General features: G+C 37.5%; 1 protein-coding gene across 5 annotated transcripts in view; it reads left to right on the plus strand.

Annotated features, from left to right (window-relative positions):
* Nucleotides 1-70: 70 nt before the first annotated feature.
* Nucleotides 71-18,789, plus strand: part of osbpl9 (oxysterol binding protein-like 9) — a 32,973-nt gene continuing 14,254 nt past the window's right edge. Inside the window, exons 1-9 of one of the 5 annotated variants that reach the window (XM_058784055.1) lie at nt 71-229; nt 1,353-1,403; nt 2,968-3,046; nt 9,123-9,196; nt 14,212-14,307; nt 14,425-14,472; nt 15,538-15,567; nt 16,601-16,651; nt 17,203-17,241. In XM_058784055.1, coding sequence (XP_058640038.1) covers nt 119-229; nt 1,353-1,403; nt 2,968-3,046; nt 9,123-9,196; nt 14,212-14,307; nt 14,425-14,472; nt 15,538-15,567; nt 16,601-16,651; nt 17,203-17,241 — 579 coding nt within the window. In that variant the 5' untranslated portion in view covers nt 71-118. Of the gene's footprint in view, nt 230-1,352; nt 1,404-2,967; nt 3,047-7,696; nt 7,787-9,122; nt 9,197-10,065; nt 10,273-12,986; nt 13,127-14,211; nt 14,308-14,424; nt 14,473-15,537; nt 15,568-16,600; nt 16,652-17,202; nt 17,242-18,789 lie in introns of those variants that run through there. The other 4 variants (XM_058784056.1, XM_058784060.1, XM_058784059.1 and 1 more) reach the window with 4 other exon arrangements.

Raw genomic sequence — 18,789 nt, forward strand, 5'->3', positions numbered from 1 at the left:
CTTCCAGAGCCAGAAGTCATCCTTGCATAAAGCAAGGCATAGTTCAGCACGTGACGTCAGACGCATGGTTTTTCTCGCCGCGCGCTCCTCCCCGCGAGCACTCAGGCAAAGTGTAAAAATGGCGTCCATCATGGAGGGGCCGCTGAGCAAATGGACTAACGTCATGAAGGGGTGGCAGTACCGCTGGTTCGTACTGGACTATAACGCCGGGTTGCTCTCATACTATACTGTAAGTTTTTCTTGCATGGCTACGAGATATGAGAGAGGGTTGATCGCTCAGTGGCCTGTTCCACGATCGTTTAATGTTGGGAAGGAAACGAGCACTCGCAGGCCTGTCAGGAGTTGGGATTCTCAGCTGGTTGGGGCGGGGCTTAGCTCGAGTGACCGTGCCTTCAGCCAATCCGGGCTTTGCTGGGGAAGCTGTTAGCCAATGAACAGCTAGACATTATGTGTTGCCAGCAGGAAGGCCACCTCCCTTGGAAAAAAATGCTTACAGTAGTGTAGTTTAGTTTGCAAAATTTGAAGGGTGGAGGCGACCACATGTGACCGCTGTTTTGGATGCTTTAGCTGCAGGATATTAAATGTCTTAACGCACATTTATGGCTTTCAGACTTCATCCGGAAAGCTTTATAATGTTCAAACACAAGATAAATAGCTAAGCTAAGAGCTGCAGTTGCTGTCAGAAAATCATCCACAAACTAGAGCTCTCAGGTTTGTTAATGTCTACATATAAGCCATATAATTTTTTAGCCAGTGATTGTTTATTGACACAGGGTTAAACGGGTAAAAATTAACTCTTCACTCTGATAATCTTGGTTTACTGTCTCGCTAATACTGCATATGATCCAACAACTGAAACTGTCAAACAGAGATATAAAGCGGAAAGCGCTTAAACGTGTATACATACACACGGAGTATACAACTAATCCTTTATTATATAAATTACAATATTATATACGTGTGTGTACACACACACACACACACATATATATATATATATATATATATATATATATATATATATATATATATATATATATATATATATATATATATACATACACACACACACACACACACACACACATACATATAGTGTATATAGTTTTTATAAGCTCTGTTTTGCATGTCTCATTTTCCAGAGTACTACCATTGTGTAGATACCATTACATACCATGCGTACATACCATTTTTCTACTGTATGATACAAAATCCAAATTGGTTACACGTATGATCTTAGACCCAACATTTTGTAAACTTCTTAAATCTTCAGCAAAGTGATACTTGAATGTATTCCAGCCCTGTGTTGGTCGTTTGATAAAATGCATCTTTGACACTGTCTCTTTCTTCAGTCCAAGGACAAGATGATGCGTGGCTCTAGAAGAGGCTGTGTGCGACTTCGGGTGAGAAGCTTTCTTAATTGTTAAAGCAAGACTAAGTTGAATCTGGTCTTATTCATTTTTTTCAAGTCCATCATTTCAATGATTAACTCATGTCTGTGCTTGTTCTCGTTCTGGCTATTATTCTTGTTTAATTTATGCTATTAAATTAACCTTAGCTGCTGTTGAGAATCTGTCATCAGGATATAGAATAGATAAAGAATTTCCAAAAAGGATGTGACATGATTTTATGCTTTTATGCATTGTATTTTAATAGAGGTTGACTGCTTCTATTAATGAGGCTACTATCTTCTCTGAGGTGTCCACTAAGGGTTAAGGTCCGGGTTTTGTGCAGCACCGTCAAGCATTTCAACATCAGATATAGTAAAACATTTCTATGTGGTCCTCGCTTAGTATACAGTGATGGTAAAACAATAAAGAGCCCTTCTCAAACTGTTGCTGCAATACATTAGAAGCTCTTGTTTCCACTGTAATCATTAGACCCTCGCACAAACCCGGTTTATTCAGAGATGACCGTCTGGTTCAGGATGTGATAGAAATGCCTCATCTATTAAATGCAATGCTGTGCAAACTCTTCACCAGCAGATGGCACACTCTTCAGTTTAAAATGCAGAGGACAGTTATGAAATATGTACATTTAATGCAGAGAAAAATTATTATAATGTACAGAGTAGAGTTAATGTGTTAAAGGGAGCGTGGTATTGTAAGTATTCTAGTTGTAGCTAACGCTTAAATACAACCTAAAGAGAAAGTTATCATCACCAGGTTTTGTTTGTAATCTCTATTATGCCAAAAGAATGAAGATGGATGAAGTTTCTCTGCAGTTAAATTGCAATTAAGTGTTAATTAAAGAGTTTTGTGTATCTCCTTTAATGTAAATGTATTGTATAGCTTTAATTGATGACATTGTAAATCAGAAATTGATCTCCAAATTGCCTGACAGTGAGCAGTTAACGTAAATTTAAGACAGACGTTAAAAGAGCTTAGGGCGTTGGCTTATTTTTCTCAAGGCCTGTGGTCTGAGCAGTTATTGCTGTCTTCCTGTTGGTAGCCAATAAGGACACTGCCTGGCACGTCTGTATTTAAAGTAAAAGCTTAGTGTTTTCCTTTATATTTTCAGCATTTTCTTATTGAAAACAATGGCGTGTTTTCAAAGTGCTCTGTTTAAATGTTTTATAATGTTAGAAATGCTTTTATATTTTTGAACGATCCGGATTTGCTGTGGTAGTACATCAGGTATGAAAGAGTTAATAGTCTCATGTTTTTCCTCTGGCCCTGTAATACTTACTGAATGTGCTGCAGTTTTTCCCCTCACTCTCTCTCTCCGTCCTCCTTTCTCAATTTCCATCTCCTTCCCCTTTCTCTCTTCATTTTTTCCTCCCTTTTCCGCCTTGTTCCCTTCTCTTTCTCTTACTCCACCCATTCTCTCCCACCCCTTTCCTTCTCTCTCTCTCTCTCTCTCTCTCTGTGCGTAAGGGAGTGGGGCAGAGGAACAGATAAAAAGAAAGAGGGAGCGAATGACGTGTCCCTCAGTCTGAATGGCTTTTGCTGCGTTCCTTTTTTGCAGGGAGCTGTGATTGGAATCGATGACGAGGACGACAGCACTTTCACCATTACCGTGGACCAGAAGACTTTCCATTTTCAGGGTGAGTTCTCCATTCTCTTGTTCTTCTGAGGCTTTTGTCTTTTCCTTCTCCTCTCTCATCTTCTGTTCTTTGGCACCTCCTGCCGTGATGCTTTTAACCAGTGTTTATAGCGCGGCCATCAGCCAGCTGCTCACGTGTGCCCGGTCTGTCTGCCTCTCTCTCTCTCTCTCTCTCTCTCTCTCTCTCTCTATACTGCTCATCCCTCCTCTCCTCTTCTCTTTCCACTCTGTTTATTTTTGCTCTTGCTTACTCATTCTCCCCCACATGCTCTTTCTCATTTTGATTTTAAAGAGGATTATGACGTTAGTGACATTCAGCATTCTAATGCAAACACGACCCACTCGCATCAGTTGCGCGCAGACAATCTAAACATACATTAGGCCTGGTGCATTTGTCCGGCTTATCTCTTGCGAGCACTGGCTGGGACGATCTGCAGATTTCATAGTTTTGTGAATTGAGATCAGAGGCTCTCGGATTTTCTCCAGGATTCGTGTTGAATTTCTACTAGGAATTTCCTCGGAGCTGGAAGAACTCTTCGAGAAACGGAGTAGAACAGACAGTCTCACCGCAGAGTTACGCAAGGCTGCTGGCTGCTGAGCTCCAGGTTTTTAGCCTCTAGCCTCCACCTTCTTTCACTGGCTCATCTATCCTCCTCCACCCCCCCTGGCATCCGCCCTGCCGGGGGTGCTTTCACTCTCCCCATGCCCTCACCCACTGCTATGTTCCGACACTGTATGCTGTGGCTTTACAGTAAGAAGGGTAAGGTCACGCTCAGCTGGGACTCATCTGATTGCGTCTTCTGCCGTGACCGTTTATCATTGCGGTTTGCATTAATGATTAGTTTCAACCATGCTTTGTTTTTATTTACACTTGAAGTTGGCTGGTTGTGTTGTCTTTATTCTTTCTTTAAGAGTTACAGGTTTTGAAAATACGCACTTGGTGGCACTATGTTGAGTATGTTAGGATTGTAGCTTTTATATTAGTGATGGTTTTAGGCTCATTCCATCCTGTGATAAGTCTTCCATGCATGTATTGAAGGAAGATTATTCTTTTTCACTTTCACCAGTAAAATACATTGCCGATATTCTTTGGTATCGTGTGACAGTTGTGCCATGGAATGTCAATCCAAACCTCTTTTAAAAAAAAACAAACAAAAAACAAACCCAACCTGCCATGTCAGATTTCCTGATGTGCGTTTGCATGTGTGTATTTCAGTGAGTGTAAGTGTGGAGCTCGGGCTTCGGTTTCAACAATCTTTTCATACCATCCACCTCTTGAGATCCTCAGGGACTCATCCTATCAGTTCTCATATCTCCATTGCAGCAGGAGCCATTTACCCCACAGCGGAAATGGTTTTGTGCCTACTGATCTCAATGGACCGGAATTGCAGCACAATTTGCTTGCATCTTTGTTATTTTTAGAGTATTTAGAGTTACATAGTGCCATATTGGGTTCAGAATGGTTTATATATGGAGTAAAGATCTTGTTGAAGACATGAGCAATTGAAAATTTGAGTTTCAGATGGCGTGCACAGAGTCTGTTCATGGAGCATCTGATGTATGGTAGGCTGAAGCTAACAGCTATTTTGATAATTGATCAATCTGAATATTACATTAATTGAAAGGCAATATTCAATTACTAAAAATTAGCAGTAAAATGTAAGTAAATGTTTTTTTTTTAGTACTTTAAGTGGCGTCATTGATAGAGGTTCTCCATTACAGTGCAAAGACCCGACTTACACTATCGTTCAGAATTTTGGGGTCAGTGTTTTTTTTTTTTTTTTTAAATAAAGAAATTAATGTTTTTATTCAGCAATGACATATTAATTTGTTCAAAAGTGGCATTAAATACATTTATGATGTTACAAAATACTTTATTTAAAATAAATGCTGTTCTTTTGAACTTTCTATTCATCAAAGAATCCTGAACATATGTATCATGGTTTCCACAAAAGTACTAAGCAGCACAACTGTTTTCACCATTGATATATTCAAATAGATAGTTGGAAAATTATTTTAAATGGTAAAATCTCACAATATTACTGTTTATTTTTGATCAAATAAATGCAGGCTTGGTGAACATAAGATACTTCTTTTGAAAACTTTAGAACGCTAGTGTGTAATCAAATTTCTTGGTTATTTTTTGTTATTGATTATAAACATTTATTGTAAAAGATGCTGGATTTGTATGATCTTCTACGGTTTCCATTGGTGTTGTCTCTACAGCCGTTTGTAAATGGCTTGCTTTTATTCAAACACATTACCAGTTTTTTGCATGTTGGTCTATTAATCGATGATGATATCAACAAATTCATGGTATCATCGATTTGAGATTGAATTGTCCAGCATAAAGTTTGGCTTTGCGATGCTAAAACTTTAACATTGTTCTGATTTTGCAGTGATTGTGGTCAGTGCAGGGTTGGGTGATTCGCAAAGTGAGATGTGTTCGGGTTAAACCTAAGCAAAACTGTGCTTTGTTTTTCTTGTTTCAACATGAAACATCATCAGGATTATAGCAGGCTGCCCACTGAGCTAAAACCAAACATGCTGTTCAGATGTTACAGTGTAGAAACAACAAAACCTTGCTCTAGAAATACTCTTGCTAAATGATAATATAGTGTAATAAACACTCTCAGGACAGTAAAAGCCATGTGAGCTTGAACTTTCGTAGCTGTGAATGTAAGAATATAGTTAACCTCCCCATTCAGCAAGATACATTTGACAATTAGATGAGTTTGACCGGTCAGGACAGGTATATATGGAGAGGTTCGCACAATGTCAGCCGCAGAGATGGCTCAGAGGAACTGTACTTGCTATTTAGAGGAACATCCATAATTCATCATACTCTTCTGTGGCCCAATATCAGTCCGGCCTGAAAGCCCCTTTTATTTTCTAAAAGCCTCTACCTGTCTTCCTCTCAGACACTTGACTGCAAAAAAAAGCAGTTAAAAGCTCCCAGTGTCAGACACTGAGCTCCTGCTGGCAGTGGATCAACATTCACATTCATGCTCCAGAGGGGAAAGAAATAACACAGAGGGAGAAAAGACGAGGAACAGTTGCGTAGAGGAAGAGTGAGCTACTGGTGTGTGCTTTTCTCTCTCTCGTCAAGCTCTCATGTTTCCGCAGGACAGAGCTGGCAGTGGAAAGATGCAGGGAGTCACATGGAAGCTGCAGTGAGTTTAGGAGAGACTGCAGGAGAGCACACGCACACACATGTGCTCTCTTCCAAAACCTACTGAGCTAAGCAGCATTTTAAAGCTCTTTCCTGATACAAAGGCTGTTCCAAACTACAAATATAAGGCAGTTCACAATATTTTCTGGACCGATGGACACGCACTAGGGATGCGCAATAATTCTGTACCATATCTTTTTTTTTTTTTTCATCTAATTATACTTCCTGTATTTTTACATTTTAAATGAAATTTAAAATGGTCTAATGGTCACTTAAAATTAATTTTTCAAATACAAATTATTTAATAATAATGTCAAAAGTAAGTCTTAAAATGAATGTCCGTTTTTAATACTGTACATTATAATCTTGTGATGACTAACAGTTTTGATTAATTTTTTAAAATTATTTTAGTGTTTATTATTTTATTTGGAGTCAGTAGGTTTTTGTTTTTTGTAATTAAAATTTAGAAACGAATGCTATTATTCTGCCAAGATGCATTCAATTGATCAAAAATTACAGTAAAGGCTATTACATTTTTACAAAAGATTTCCATTTTTGAATGGTAGTGTATATAATTTTAATATCAATGTAAATAATTAGTTGCTTATTTGTCAGCCAGATTTTTATTTTTATTTTTATGTATCACTGCACCCCTAACACACACACACACACATTCTTTTGCCTCCTTCGACTGTTACTCTTTGCTTCACCATCCTTTAATATCTTGTAGTAGCTTAGTGGCAAGTCTGGTGAAAACATCCTGCTATGTGACAGCAGCTGCAAGTGGAAATGTCTTTCACATTCACTAGGTTTAAAAGGACTTGTGTAAATGATGAGAAAATTAGTTTGAGAGCTGAAGTTTCTCTCTTTCTCTTGCATACTGCTGGGGTGTCGTTAGAAGGGCACATTGCATAAGGTGCCCTCATTCCACGCTGAAGTCCGTCATTGCTCTCCAGAGACGCACTCCACCTTTCTTTCAGTATATAGGGTAGAGATGGGGTGGAGTGCAACTAAAAACTGAATTACCTTGTTCAAAATAGGTAGTAAAATAAGTAAGCGCTCACGCATTTGCGCACAAAACGTTCAATTCAAAATAGACAACAATTTAAGTGTCCATTTCTTTGATGATATTTGCATTACATTGTTTATCATTTAAATTATATTATTAAATATATTATAGATGTATAATTTATTGCTATTATTATTATTAATAATAATAAAAAACAATAACATTTTTATTTCATATTGTACTCAGGGTTTTGCTGTTGCAGTAGTCTTTAGGTAAATGTTAGTTTGTCCTCGTTGCCAAATAACGGACAAGTGCAATGTTTTGTAATCATCTCTACTACCTCACATAGTGAAATCTCATTGGCTAGTGAGTGGAGGTAGCCTGGCATCATGCGTCATGTGATCTCTGCTCCGGTGCCAGTAATGCAGGGAGGGGCCATGTTTGTTTTGGACAGTGACTCTCACACGGATCTGGGACACTGATTTCAAGCATGTTCCATAGATGTGGGATGGCTTTGGTGGTTCTGTGCGAACGCTAATGTTGCTGCATTTTATCAGCAGGTAAAGAGGATTACATGTTCTTTTCTTGAAGATATTAAATCATTTGTATTTTTGATATTTCTGATTAACGTGTATTGATTATTAACTGATTCTGTGTATGTGTAACGTTGCTGTATCTCAAGGTTGTTCTATCATCTACAAGGTCGTCTCAACACACAGTTATTGAGTTATTCAGCTATATTTGAATTTGTTACAGAAATGGTAATTGTATGTGTCAGATCTTCTTTGTGCTTCTGAAAGCTATTACATTTTCTGCTGAGCTTTGCACCTTCATCCATTGAAGTGTCAGCTATATGTTATGTTTGGAGTGCTGTTTCTCATCGGTTCCCTGAGGGAATGATTAAATGTATGACTAATGGCTATTAGTGAAAGAGATGGAGACTTAGACTAATATCTATACATTTTGTGTGGTAGCTTCTTAGGCCAAACATCAAATCAAATGAAGCCTTAGATGTTTGATTCGCCCCTTGTTGTGAGCTACAAACAGTACTTTGACCTTATGTCATGTGATGCTTTATGATTTCCTTTTTTTCTGTGGAGCACAAAAATAGATGTTTTGAGGAATGCTCATGCTGCTCTTTTACATACAGTGAAAGTGGATGGTGAACAGTGGCCCTAATGCTCAAAAAAGCACCATAAAAGTGGTCTGTACGGCTTTTGCTCTATATTTTAAGTTTTGTGATGTCATGATAGCTTTGTTTGAAAAACAGACAAGTCATTATTTACTGAAAACCATCTCCTTCACTGAAGCTCATAAATATTATTCTTGCGTGAGTATCAGGTTTGATTGTGTGTAAATGTGAACAGGAAAGTTCAATGGAATGAATAAAATTGAGTTTTGAAGAACATGAGGGTGCATGGGTAAACACTGACAGAATTTTATTTCACATCAATTATCTCTTCAGGGGTACATAAATTTGTTGACCTGACAGTTAGAAACTCCTACTTGTATTTTATGCTGGAGGCTTTATAGTTTTATGCTTGATTTATAGATCTTTTGAAGCGCAGCGGCTGTATTTTTAGTCACACCTTGGCTTTTCTGAAATTTCATCCCTCTTTTCTACAAGAAACTTCGTCATGAGTGTTATTTACCGTTCGTATTTACACAAGGGCAGAGGCTTTCATTTGTGTGTGTTCCTGTTTAACTTAAGCCACAACCCTGTCATGTCTTAGTGAAACTCAAGGAAAACCGGATAGAACAATAGAGCTGTAGTTACCACTGTCACCTTTACAGTTCCACGGCAGGGTCATTCTCCACTCTCCATTTCACATGCCGTGTGTTTGCAGTCCGCCTGCTTATTACTAATGGATGTGTTTTTGGATGTTTCCCCCCCAGCCCGTGACGCAGACGAGCGGGAGAAGTGGATTCATGCCTTAGAGGGGACGATTCTTCGCCACTCCCTTCAGCGGGTAAGATGATCTCAGAGAGGTGAAAAATAAAATAAAATATGCTTAAAGATTTTCTTTTTTGAGGTTGTCAATGTGCTACATAAATATAATTGTAAAAATATATATTTCTTTTGCCAGCTACCAATTGCTTAAGAACTAAGTGGCTACAATTTATTCATTTTGTCTTTTATTTTTGTCCATGGTGTAATCCATTGAGTTGCTCAAGATTGTAGTGTAAAGTTTGTTTGTTTATTTATTTATTTATTTATTTATTAGGGACCCTTTAATATGTTCCAGCTTTCTGTTTCAATGGGAAATACCTCAACACAGAAAAGAAAACGGCACTTGTCAAACCTTTTCAAATCTTTTGTGATGGCAAAGTCAGTTTAAGAAATGTTATTTTCCTAAAATAGGGAAATGTGTCTTCCCATTGGCTGTCATTAGGAAAGCATAATGTGTTTTTAATTAGTTTGTATAAGATTAGCTTTTTTTTTTTTTAATGATCTGAAAACTACAAAAAAATACCAAAAGCGTACCAGAGGAGGAAACCAGGACAGGCTAAAAAAAGCGTGCAGCTTTATATATATATATTTTTCCCCATCTTGTAAATAATGTTGAGTTTTTCAAGCTTACTTTCTTCCCCTCATCATATCCTCTCAAAGATCTCTCTGTTCCTTAGCTTAAAAAAATCTAAAAACTGCTGACTGGTAACTGCGTGTACCTACATGCAGAGTGTGCGCAGCTATCCGGTCACATGATCTCTGGCAGCCAATCACAGCTTTGCTTATTCAGCCAGGCACTACTGTGCAGCAGATGACAGATCCAATCACAGCACTCTATTTTGTTTCCTACAGTCTGTAAAGCTTATGCTGCTGCTGCTTCTTTTTTTTCTTTTGAGGAAGTCTACTCTTTCTGGTCAAGAGTGGTTTATAGAACAGCTCTGAATCAGCCGGCAAGCCAATAGGTATTTGTTCACCTTATTCGCCCCTCCTTTAGAGGGGGAACTTACAGGAAAGGGTGTGCGGACTAATACTGAAAGTGTTTTTGTGAGAGTGAGACAGATTTGTGGAGGCATGTCCTGCAGTGGCAAGAACCGAGTGAGTATCTTTGTTTTGTTGGTATTTACTGATGCATTAAATCATGCTGTGTGTGTGTGTGTGAGTGTGGACAGGTAGGGGTGGGTGTGTTGACGAAGGTAGGAAAGCATTTGCTTGTGCAAATAGAGAGGGCATGGGTCACACTTGAATGCATAGTTACTTTTCTACTAACTTGAGATTTGCAATCTCAGCCACATCATGTATGTACGGTCTGTGCTGACATAATACAGCACATGACTTGGAGTCAGACTTGTGTGTTTGCCTTTCAAATGTGTCACTGGTGGGTTTGTCTCCTAAAAAGACACAATGATAGCCTATACACCCCAGGTGGCTTAGTTGATTCATGCTAAAATATTCCCTGCAGTTGTTGGATGTTCTGATTTTCTGCTATGAGTCAGACTGAAAGAGTGAGTCAGTGAGTGAGACAGCTTCCTGTCTGGACAATCTGTGTGTTCAGGTGTGTTAACAGCTACCATGTAGCTCTCAGTGTGCCACAGCTTTCCTCTGCCAGGCACAGGATAAAATAATTATGTAATGCTCTCTTGGGGGTCACAAATGCTTGTTAAGAGGTATTTTGGCAATTTGTTCATGCCAAAATAGCAGATCTCATGGCTGCTGGGAGGTGAGATGTTTATGGTGCCTGTAGGATATGACCAGGCATACTTAAAGGTCCCATGGCATGAAAATTTCACTTTGTGAGAACAATTAATATGAGTTCCCCTAGCCTGCCTTTGGTCCCCCAGAGGCTAGAAATGGCGATAGGTGTAAACCGAGCACTGCGTATCCTGCTTTGCCTTTGAGAAAATGAAAGCTCAGATGGCCCAATCTGGAATCTTCCCTTTATGTCATCATACGGGGAAAGGAATCTTACCTCCCCTTTCTCTGCTTTGCCCGCCCATGAGAAAATGAGCTACTATCGTGCAAGGCTAGCGCAATATTTTTTTTTCCTCGAGAGACATCATGGCTTGTAAACGAGCGAAGCATGGCAGTTGCTCAGTGTTTGGATGTACAAATGAACACCAAAGTATTTTTTTTAGTTCCTTCATCCGAGCCTATGGCTAGCATTAGCTACATGATAATAACTGTAACAGCATACATAAACAAACCAACTAAAGTACTGTATCCAGACACAATATTTTAAACTAACCATTCGGAGATGTCCTGCTGTAGCCGCTGAGTTGCAACTTCTTTATCCGGTGCTTCTCCATCCGGATCAGATTCTGGGTCAAACTGAAAAGCTTCAAGGACTATGTGTGTACGAGCCATTGTGATACATCCACTGTCAACATTAGCGCATGGTAGCGCAAGCTGGTTAAGGCCACACACCCACCCTCCACCTTACCCCGCCTCTCTCCTCCTCATTAGCATTTAAAGCTACAGACACAGAAATGGCACGTCCTAAGGAAAGCTGATTGTGGGACTGGCTCGTAGTGGCTGAATTTCTGAACCAAGGCTGAATTTCGAGAAAGAGACTTCAGATACAGTACTAGGGACCACTTAGGCCTATATAAAAGTGTCCAAAAAGCAGCATGTCATGGGACCTTTAACTAGAGAATTGTGGGTCAATTCCCAGGAAATATGCATTTCAATAAAAGTGCATGCCAGATATATTAACATGGTTTCAAATAATAGTTTAGAAGTTTTTTCATATATATTTTTTTTGTTTTATAGTATTATTGTCAAAGATTTTTATTATAGAATTTTTTCATTGTTTAAATTGAAAGATTCGATATGATTTTTATTAGTACTATTGTCATTACTTGTATGTTATGTATAGTGATTGCTGCTTAAGAAAATGTTGTATTATTGTAAATCATGTATTGAAATGATGCTGTTAATGTTGCCATGAATATAGCCATTGCACATAAATAAATAACTATATAAATAAATAAATCCACCATAACGATCATACCAAGACTTTTAACATTAATACATTGTTAAATATATTTTGGATAAATGATTTGGTCACACAGAAGAGCAGAGGTTGCGTAACTGTTAGGATGCTAGTTTGCCAGAAACATACTTCACTATTAACAAAGGTACGTAAAAGCAATGCTTGGCATGAATGCTTGGCAAGGTAAGGTCTGTTGAACATACTTTACCTGCGTTCTTGCATTATTGTTATGCTAACAAAGCCTTAACTCATGGGGACGATATAAAAATACCTTCCATTTTGATGTGCTGTTATTCATGTAGCTATTAGTTAGCTAGCTATAACTATGCCAACAGTTTAGAAGTACATGATTTTGTATCTACTAAACTATTGCTCCGAGTGTAGTTGACCTGAAAGAGAAAACTGACCATCTGCCTGATATAATGGCTCTTGTGGCAATGCTTAGAATGTAACGTACATTTGCAAATTGGGTTATGAATTGTCACAATACTTCAGGCTTTCATTCCAGCTGTTAACTGCCTTCATTGTTTAGGGAGTTTGTTTTAGCAGGACCGAGTGCTTTGTAAAAGCATTCCTGTAAGATGTGTAGAAGTACAAATAACCTGTAGATTAGTACAACCAGGCCATGCCTTTAGAGTGGAACTTGAACTTTAGTTTAATTTAAAAGCAGCAAAACTCTCATTAAATCTTTTATTGTGCGTCTACATATGTGTTCACAGTCGGCTAAATGAATCACATGGTTTCATGCTGATATTCCACTTAACCTTTGATTCCTGAGTGGATTTGCTCTGCTTCTGCAGACTTTGACCTATTTTTATAATGTTTACCGTTTTGACCAACAGTCAGCTGCCCATGGCTTTTCTTCATTTTCCCATGCAGTTCAGTTCTGCCAATTTCCACCGTGAGGTCTTTCTTGAGGTCCGGCAAGATCCAAAACTCGCAACAGTGACCCTCAGACCAGGGAGTACCTCTCTTATAAAGGCTACTGCCAACATTGCGTGTGCTATCTAAACTTCACTCCTCAAAACCACCTGGGCTAGCCGCTGTTAGCTTTAGTCTTTATTCTGATAGTTTAACTAAGAGGTCTGGAATAACTTAAGGTTGTATTTGTGGTTATGCTGCATATAAAAGGAATTGTGGTTTGCCTTTCTTAAGGTCACAGTAATAATATTTTAACTTCTTGTTCTAGTTATAGGAAGCTGTTTTAAGGTTTTAGTGTGAATTCGCTTGTGTAATTCTCTGAGTTTGAGTGTGTTATGAGTTTAGGGAAGACATCACGCCTCATAGGAGAATTGTCATAATATAAAGCATGTGCTGTAAAAAGTAGTTATTAGTTTATGTGTGATAAATCAAATGAGCATACATTCTATTGACAGTTTGTTTATTTATACTTTTTTTTTCTTATCTTTTCATTTATTTAAAAATGTACCCTATTTTTAAAATGTCTAATTTAGTTCTTTGGGTAAGTAAAACTGAAATGAATCCATGAAAATTGTTGGTTAATTGTATGTTATCATGATCAACATTAAAGTCCAGGTCATGACAAGTCTGTTGATCATTTTAAACAACTGAAGTATTTTTGGTTTTCCCTTTTTTTTCAACCTAGAATTGTTTGACTCGGTTACATAGAAAGGCTCAGAAATATTGTCACTCAAGATAATGATCAACTGGCCTCATGTCCTAGAAACAAACACTATTCGTTGCAGTGTTTGATGTGCATTGGATGACCTTTATTTTTTGGGGGCTTTTTTTTTTTTTTTCGCTTTCTAGATCTCTAGTATCAGTAAATATCAATAACAAATCACAGCCTGTACCTTATTCTACAGTTCAGTTCAGTGTCAGTTCCTCTCATGGTCTGATCTCTGTTTATGCCTGTTGTCTAATTGTGTAATTCAGTTAAAGCTGTTAGAGAGAAATGTGAACAGGCAGAGGGCAGTTCTGCTCAGTTCCTCTCGAAAGCAGAACGTGACCGAGCTTAGGACACCATGGAAGCTTTTATACGCTGTAGAACGACTGAAACTCATCTCTCTCACTTTCACTTGCAGGAGGCAGAAACAGGATTCGTTCCCAGCGTTCAGGACTTCGACAAGAAGCTAGCTGAAGCTGATGCGTATTTGCAGATTTTGATCGACCAGTTAAAAGTAAGGCTTTTTTATCATAAGACCTCATCGTGACTCCAAAGTGCCTTGTGTTTTGAGTTAAAATATCATTTTTCTCATACACTGCTGTCTAATCCCTGCTCTTGTTTCATCCTATAGCTCTTCGATGAAAAAATTAAAGACAGCAAGGAAGATGAGTCACGCAGAGTAAGACATGATCATTTTTATTTGTCATCAGAGGTGCATTGTCTATCAGACTCTTCCTGCCAGGCACAGTATATGGCAGAGACAGTTCACTTATATTACAATAACTGTGAGTAACAGGAACGCCCAATATGGCATCTCTATTGAAGGACATCCCACTTTCCAAATAAAAGCCAGAGTGAAGTCATGCCTAATCAAAATGTAGAGCATTATTATGATATCTTGTTTTGGATGGCAAGTTAAACTGTTACTTGTTAACTGGAAATGCAAAGAAAGGTAAATTTGCCCATTTTCAGGCAATATATTATGAAGTTTAAAAGACATTAATATATTTTCATGATTAAGCCTAAATAGTAACGCTTTACAATAAAGTGTCATTTTTTTAACATTAGGTAATGTATTAACATGAATGAACAATACATTTATTACACTATTTATTCATCTTTGTTAATGTTACTTAATAAAAATACACTCGTTCATTGTTCATGTTAGTTCACAGTGCATTAACTAATGTTAACAACCACAACTTGTGATTTTAATAATGCATTGGTAAATGCTGAATTTATCATTAACTAAGATTAATAAATGCTATAGAAGTGTTTTCCATTCTTAGTTCATATTAACTAATCTAGTTTACTAATGTTAACTAATGAACCTTATTGTAAAGTGTTACCGAATAAATAAATCGAGATATTTGCTATCATTTCTAATGAGGCACTAAATGCAAATCACTGTGATTGCAAATTGACTGGAATATGTAAGGGGTGGGGAGGTCAGTGAGCTGTCATAAAATGAAAATGTATATGTTGAAAATTGTTCAAATGCAGAGAAATTCTGAAGATACTTCACATACCAAATTTGAAGCCAAGATTTTAAAGAGAGTCACATTTTAAGCCTATTTTAGGGGATGAAACTCATGAGACTGTCATTTGGTCTCAGGCTTTCATTTCTGCTTTTTTTTTTAAATCTTAGGTTTTGTAAAGGTGCATCTTTGTTTTTAATCCAAGAGCATTTCTCAATTGTAACTGAAACTGTCCCTTGTCTTCTTCTTCATTGCTCTATTCGCAGAAAATCGAGAACCTGAAGGACACGACTTGTGTAAGAACGTCTGCACCTTCACCCTCTTAACCCATTTAATCCCATAGTAGTGACCGTAAAAAAGTTTTTCATTTATAAAGCTCTACAAACCGTACCGACTGATGTTTTAGTGCACTTCCTGCAAATATGGAAAAAATAAAGGGTCTCAATTAAATATGTGCAGTTTCACATGATTAGTGCAAATTGTCACATGACCAGAGCAGTTTATTTCCTGTTTGCACCTTGAGCAGATGATGGATGCATCAAAGCTCCAAAACGAAAGGCTAGTAAAGTATATTAACATAAAGATATGACAAAGATTTTTGCTACACATTATCTATAGGGTGTCTAGTATTAATATATGCATTTGCATATATTCAGTTTTGTTGAGTGTGGTCATAGAGTGAGTAAACATGGTGATGGTCACAATAGTGACCAGTGGGATAACGGTGAACTTTATTTTAAAATATAATCCAATGGCAGTTGCTAGTGAAAATGACAATAAAATGTTGTAATGACAAAATATTGCACTAAATAAAAAATTCAAATGTTAGAAATATTTTACAATAATGATGTTGTAATACTCGTAGCATTGATTTAAAAATGTTATTTTATATTTTAGAAAAAAGTAACAATCTTGAAATGCGGTGATGGTTGAATTTTTTTTGTTTGTTTTTTTTATCTCAGTGTTCCTATCAATATTGCATAAGGTTTTTTTATGCATAATAGTAACCCTAGAATGTGATCAAACAGTTTAAAATAGCTGAGCTAAGAGAGATAAAAAATTTTATGACTGCAGAAATATGTGATTTCAGTACTCTCCATATCCCACCGGTCACTATTGTGAACACAAAACATAAAACACAATTTTTCACACACTTTTCAAAAAAAAATTTCAAAAAAAAATTATTGATTATTTCAAAGGGTTACTAATGACACATCATTTGGATATTTTCATGTCTGGGAAAAATTTGGGATTAAATGGGTTAATGCATTTTGGATCTAATTTTGGTAGTGGAATGCATTTTCATTTCTTGGTTGTTGTTTTTTTTAGAGTATGGTAGAATCCATCAAGCACTGTATCGTACTACTACAGATTGCCAAGGTAAAACTCTTGTCTCTCTAGCTCAGAATGTGTACGCACCTGTGTTTTGTCTGCCCACTGTGTTAATATTTATGTCTTGTGCAACCCAACCTGTAATTTTCCATAACCCTGTTAATCTTTATTTTGGCCGACTTGTGAACATTCCAGCAGGTACCATATTAATGGTTTGGAGAGGTGATTCTCCTACACTAAGGCCATGTTCACACAGCAGCAGGATACGATTGTTTGGCTTGTTTTGCAGTGCTAAGCATGGTTATGCTCACATTGACCTAAACATTTGATCTTGATATTGGACTTGTTTATCAAAAAATATTTTGTCAAACTCCTGTAAGTCTTACTATGAATGTGGACCTGTTTGTAAAAACGGCTGACAATCCCAAATACTAACTGTGTGAACATTAGCCTGAGAGATTCAGTTGGTTAAAATACCTTGAGTGACTATTGTTATTGCTTTAAATTAAAGCAGAGACCTTTTGCATCTTTTTTTGCTTACTCCCAACTGTGGAGTTGCCTTATTTCTCAATTTGTGTTTTCTTTTTTAAAATTTGAAGGATCAAAGTAACGAACAGCAACACTCAAACGGACTGATAGTAAGTTTTGACATTCCTTAGCAATGAACTAGTCTAAATAAAATGGTGCTACTGTTTTCTCTTCCACTGAAATCACATTTTCACTTCAATAAAACTAAACCGAGATGTGCATGACCTTGATCGGGGGGCTCTGCCCACCACGTCTACATCTCTCGCTTTTTTTTTTTTTCCTCTGCTTTCATTCTTTCTTACACTACCTGTCGGGTAATTCTGGGCCTGTCCTTTCCTGTGGTCATGATTTGCAACAAATTTAAACCTCAATACTTCTTTCCGACATTGTGATTGAACCAAACTGCTTCAAACCTGCAAACATGAGACACACATACTTGCAAGCAGCATAATCATTGATTTTCCATTGTCATACATGCTATTGAACCATGTAGGACAAATGGATACGGATCTATTACGACCTACCCAGGGGCTCTCATTGGGTCAATAACCGTCAAGGCTAGTGCTGAAGTGACGTAATCATCAACGGCGTTTAATACTTCTCGCAGACTGGTTTAGTTTGAGTTGAATATTGCTAAAAAAGCCAAATCTAAAATTTGTATATAATGTTTTATGCACATTATAGCAGATTTTTTTTGAACATGAAACGTTGAAAATGCAAACAGTATTTAGGGACTTTAACCAAATGTTGTTGTATTCTGTTTTTGGATGAGTTTCTTCCTTCTGAATCTGCGATTGCCATCTTTTTTCCACTGACCTGAGTGTCTCTGCCTCTTGATTTAATCTCATTCTAGTGTTTATGTATTCACTGCAGAGCTCTAATTGCTCTAATTGGCTTTTAATTAAGAGTGGCAGCCTCTGTTGTGGTACAATGAAACAGATTATTCAGAACAACAAGTTCTTTTGCAGAAAAGCCCCTCCAAACTCATTTCACTCACTCCCGTGCATGCCTTTTTTCCCCCCTTGTGTGTTTTCAGGTAAAGTTACTTCACTGCTGTGCCCTGTGACGTCAATGGTTCACTGTGCATGCCGGGTAGAGATTATTTATCTCTCTGCCTTGCCTATTTATTGTATGATACACAGGATTATGTGCTGATCTTGTCGCCATAATAGCCTTGTGTCTGAGTCTGGGCCGACTGACAGATGCTTGGTATTTGGTTACCATAAGGCAGAGATTTTTGTATATTGAGGAGACTCAGTGTGACGGACACGGGCCACAGCTGTGAGGTTGCTCATTTGGACACAGTGTATTATAAAGCACTGAATCTGATTCACTGATTTACTTCAAATCTTTTTCTTAATTATCAAAGCATCATTGACTATTTCTGTGTCTCTGTGTGGAAAGAATGTGGACACGTAAAATGGTTAAAGACAACACAAAGTGGTAATGCATGTAACTTGCGTAACATGACTTGTTATTGACATATGCAGCCTAGTAGATAAAACTAGTCTTAATGTTGTTGATAACAATAATTAACAATGTTTTTACTATTTCATGAAGGAAGTCAGAGCAAGAGTCAACTTGAGAAATTAATGTTTTTTTTTTGTTAGTTTTTTTTTAATATATATTTATATTTGTGTGTGTGTGTGTGTATATAT

Source organism: Onychostoma macrolepis, chromosome 08, assembly GCF_012432095.1.
Source record: "Onychostoma macrolepis isolate SWU-2019 chromosome 08, ASM1243209v1, whole genome shotgun sequence".
NCBI lineage: Eukaryota > Metazoa > Chordata > Actinopteri > Cypriniformes > Cyprinidae > Onychostoma > Onychostoma macrolepis.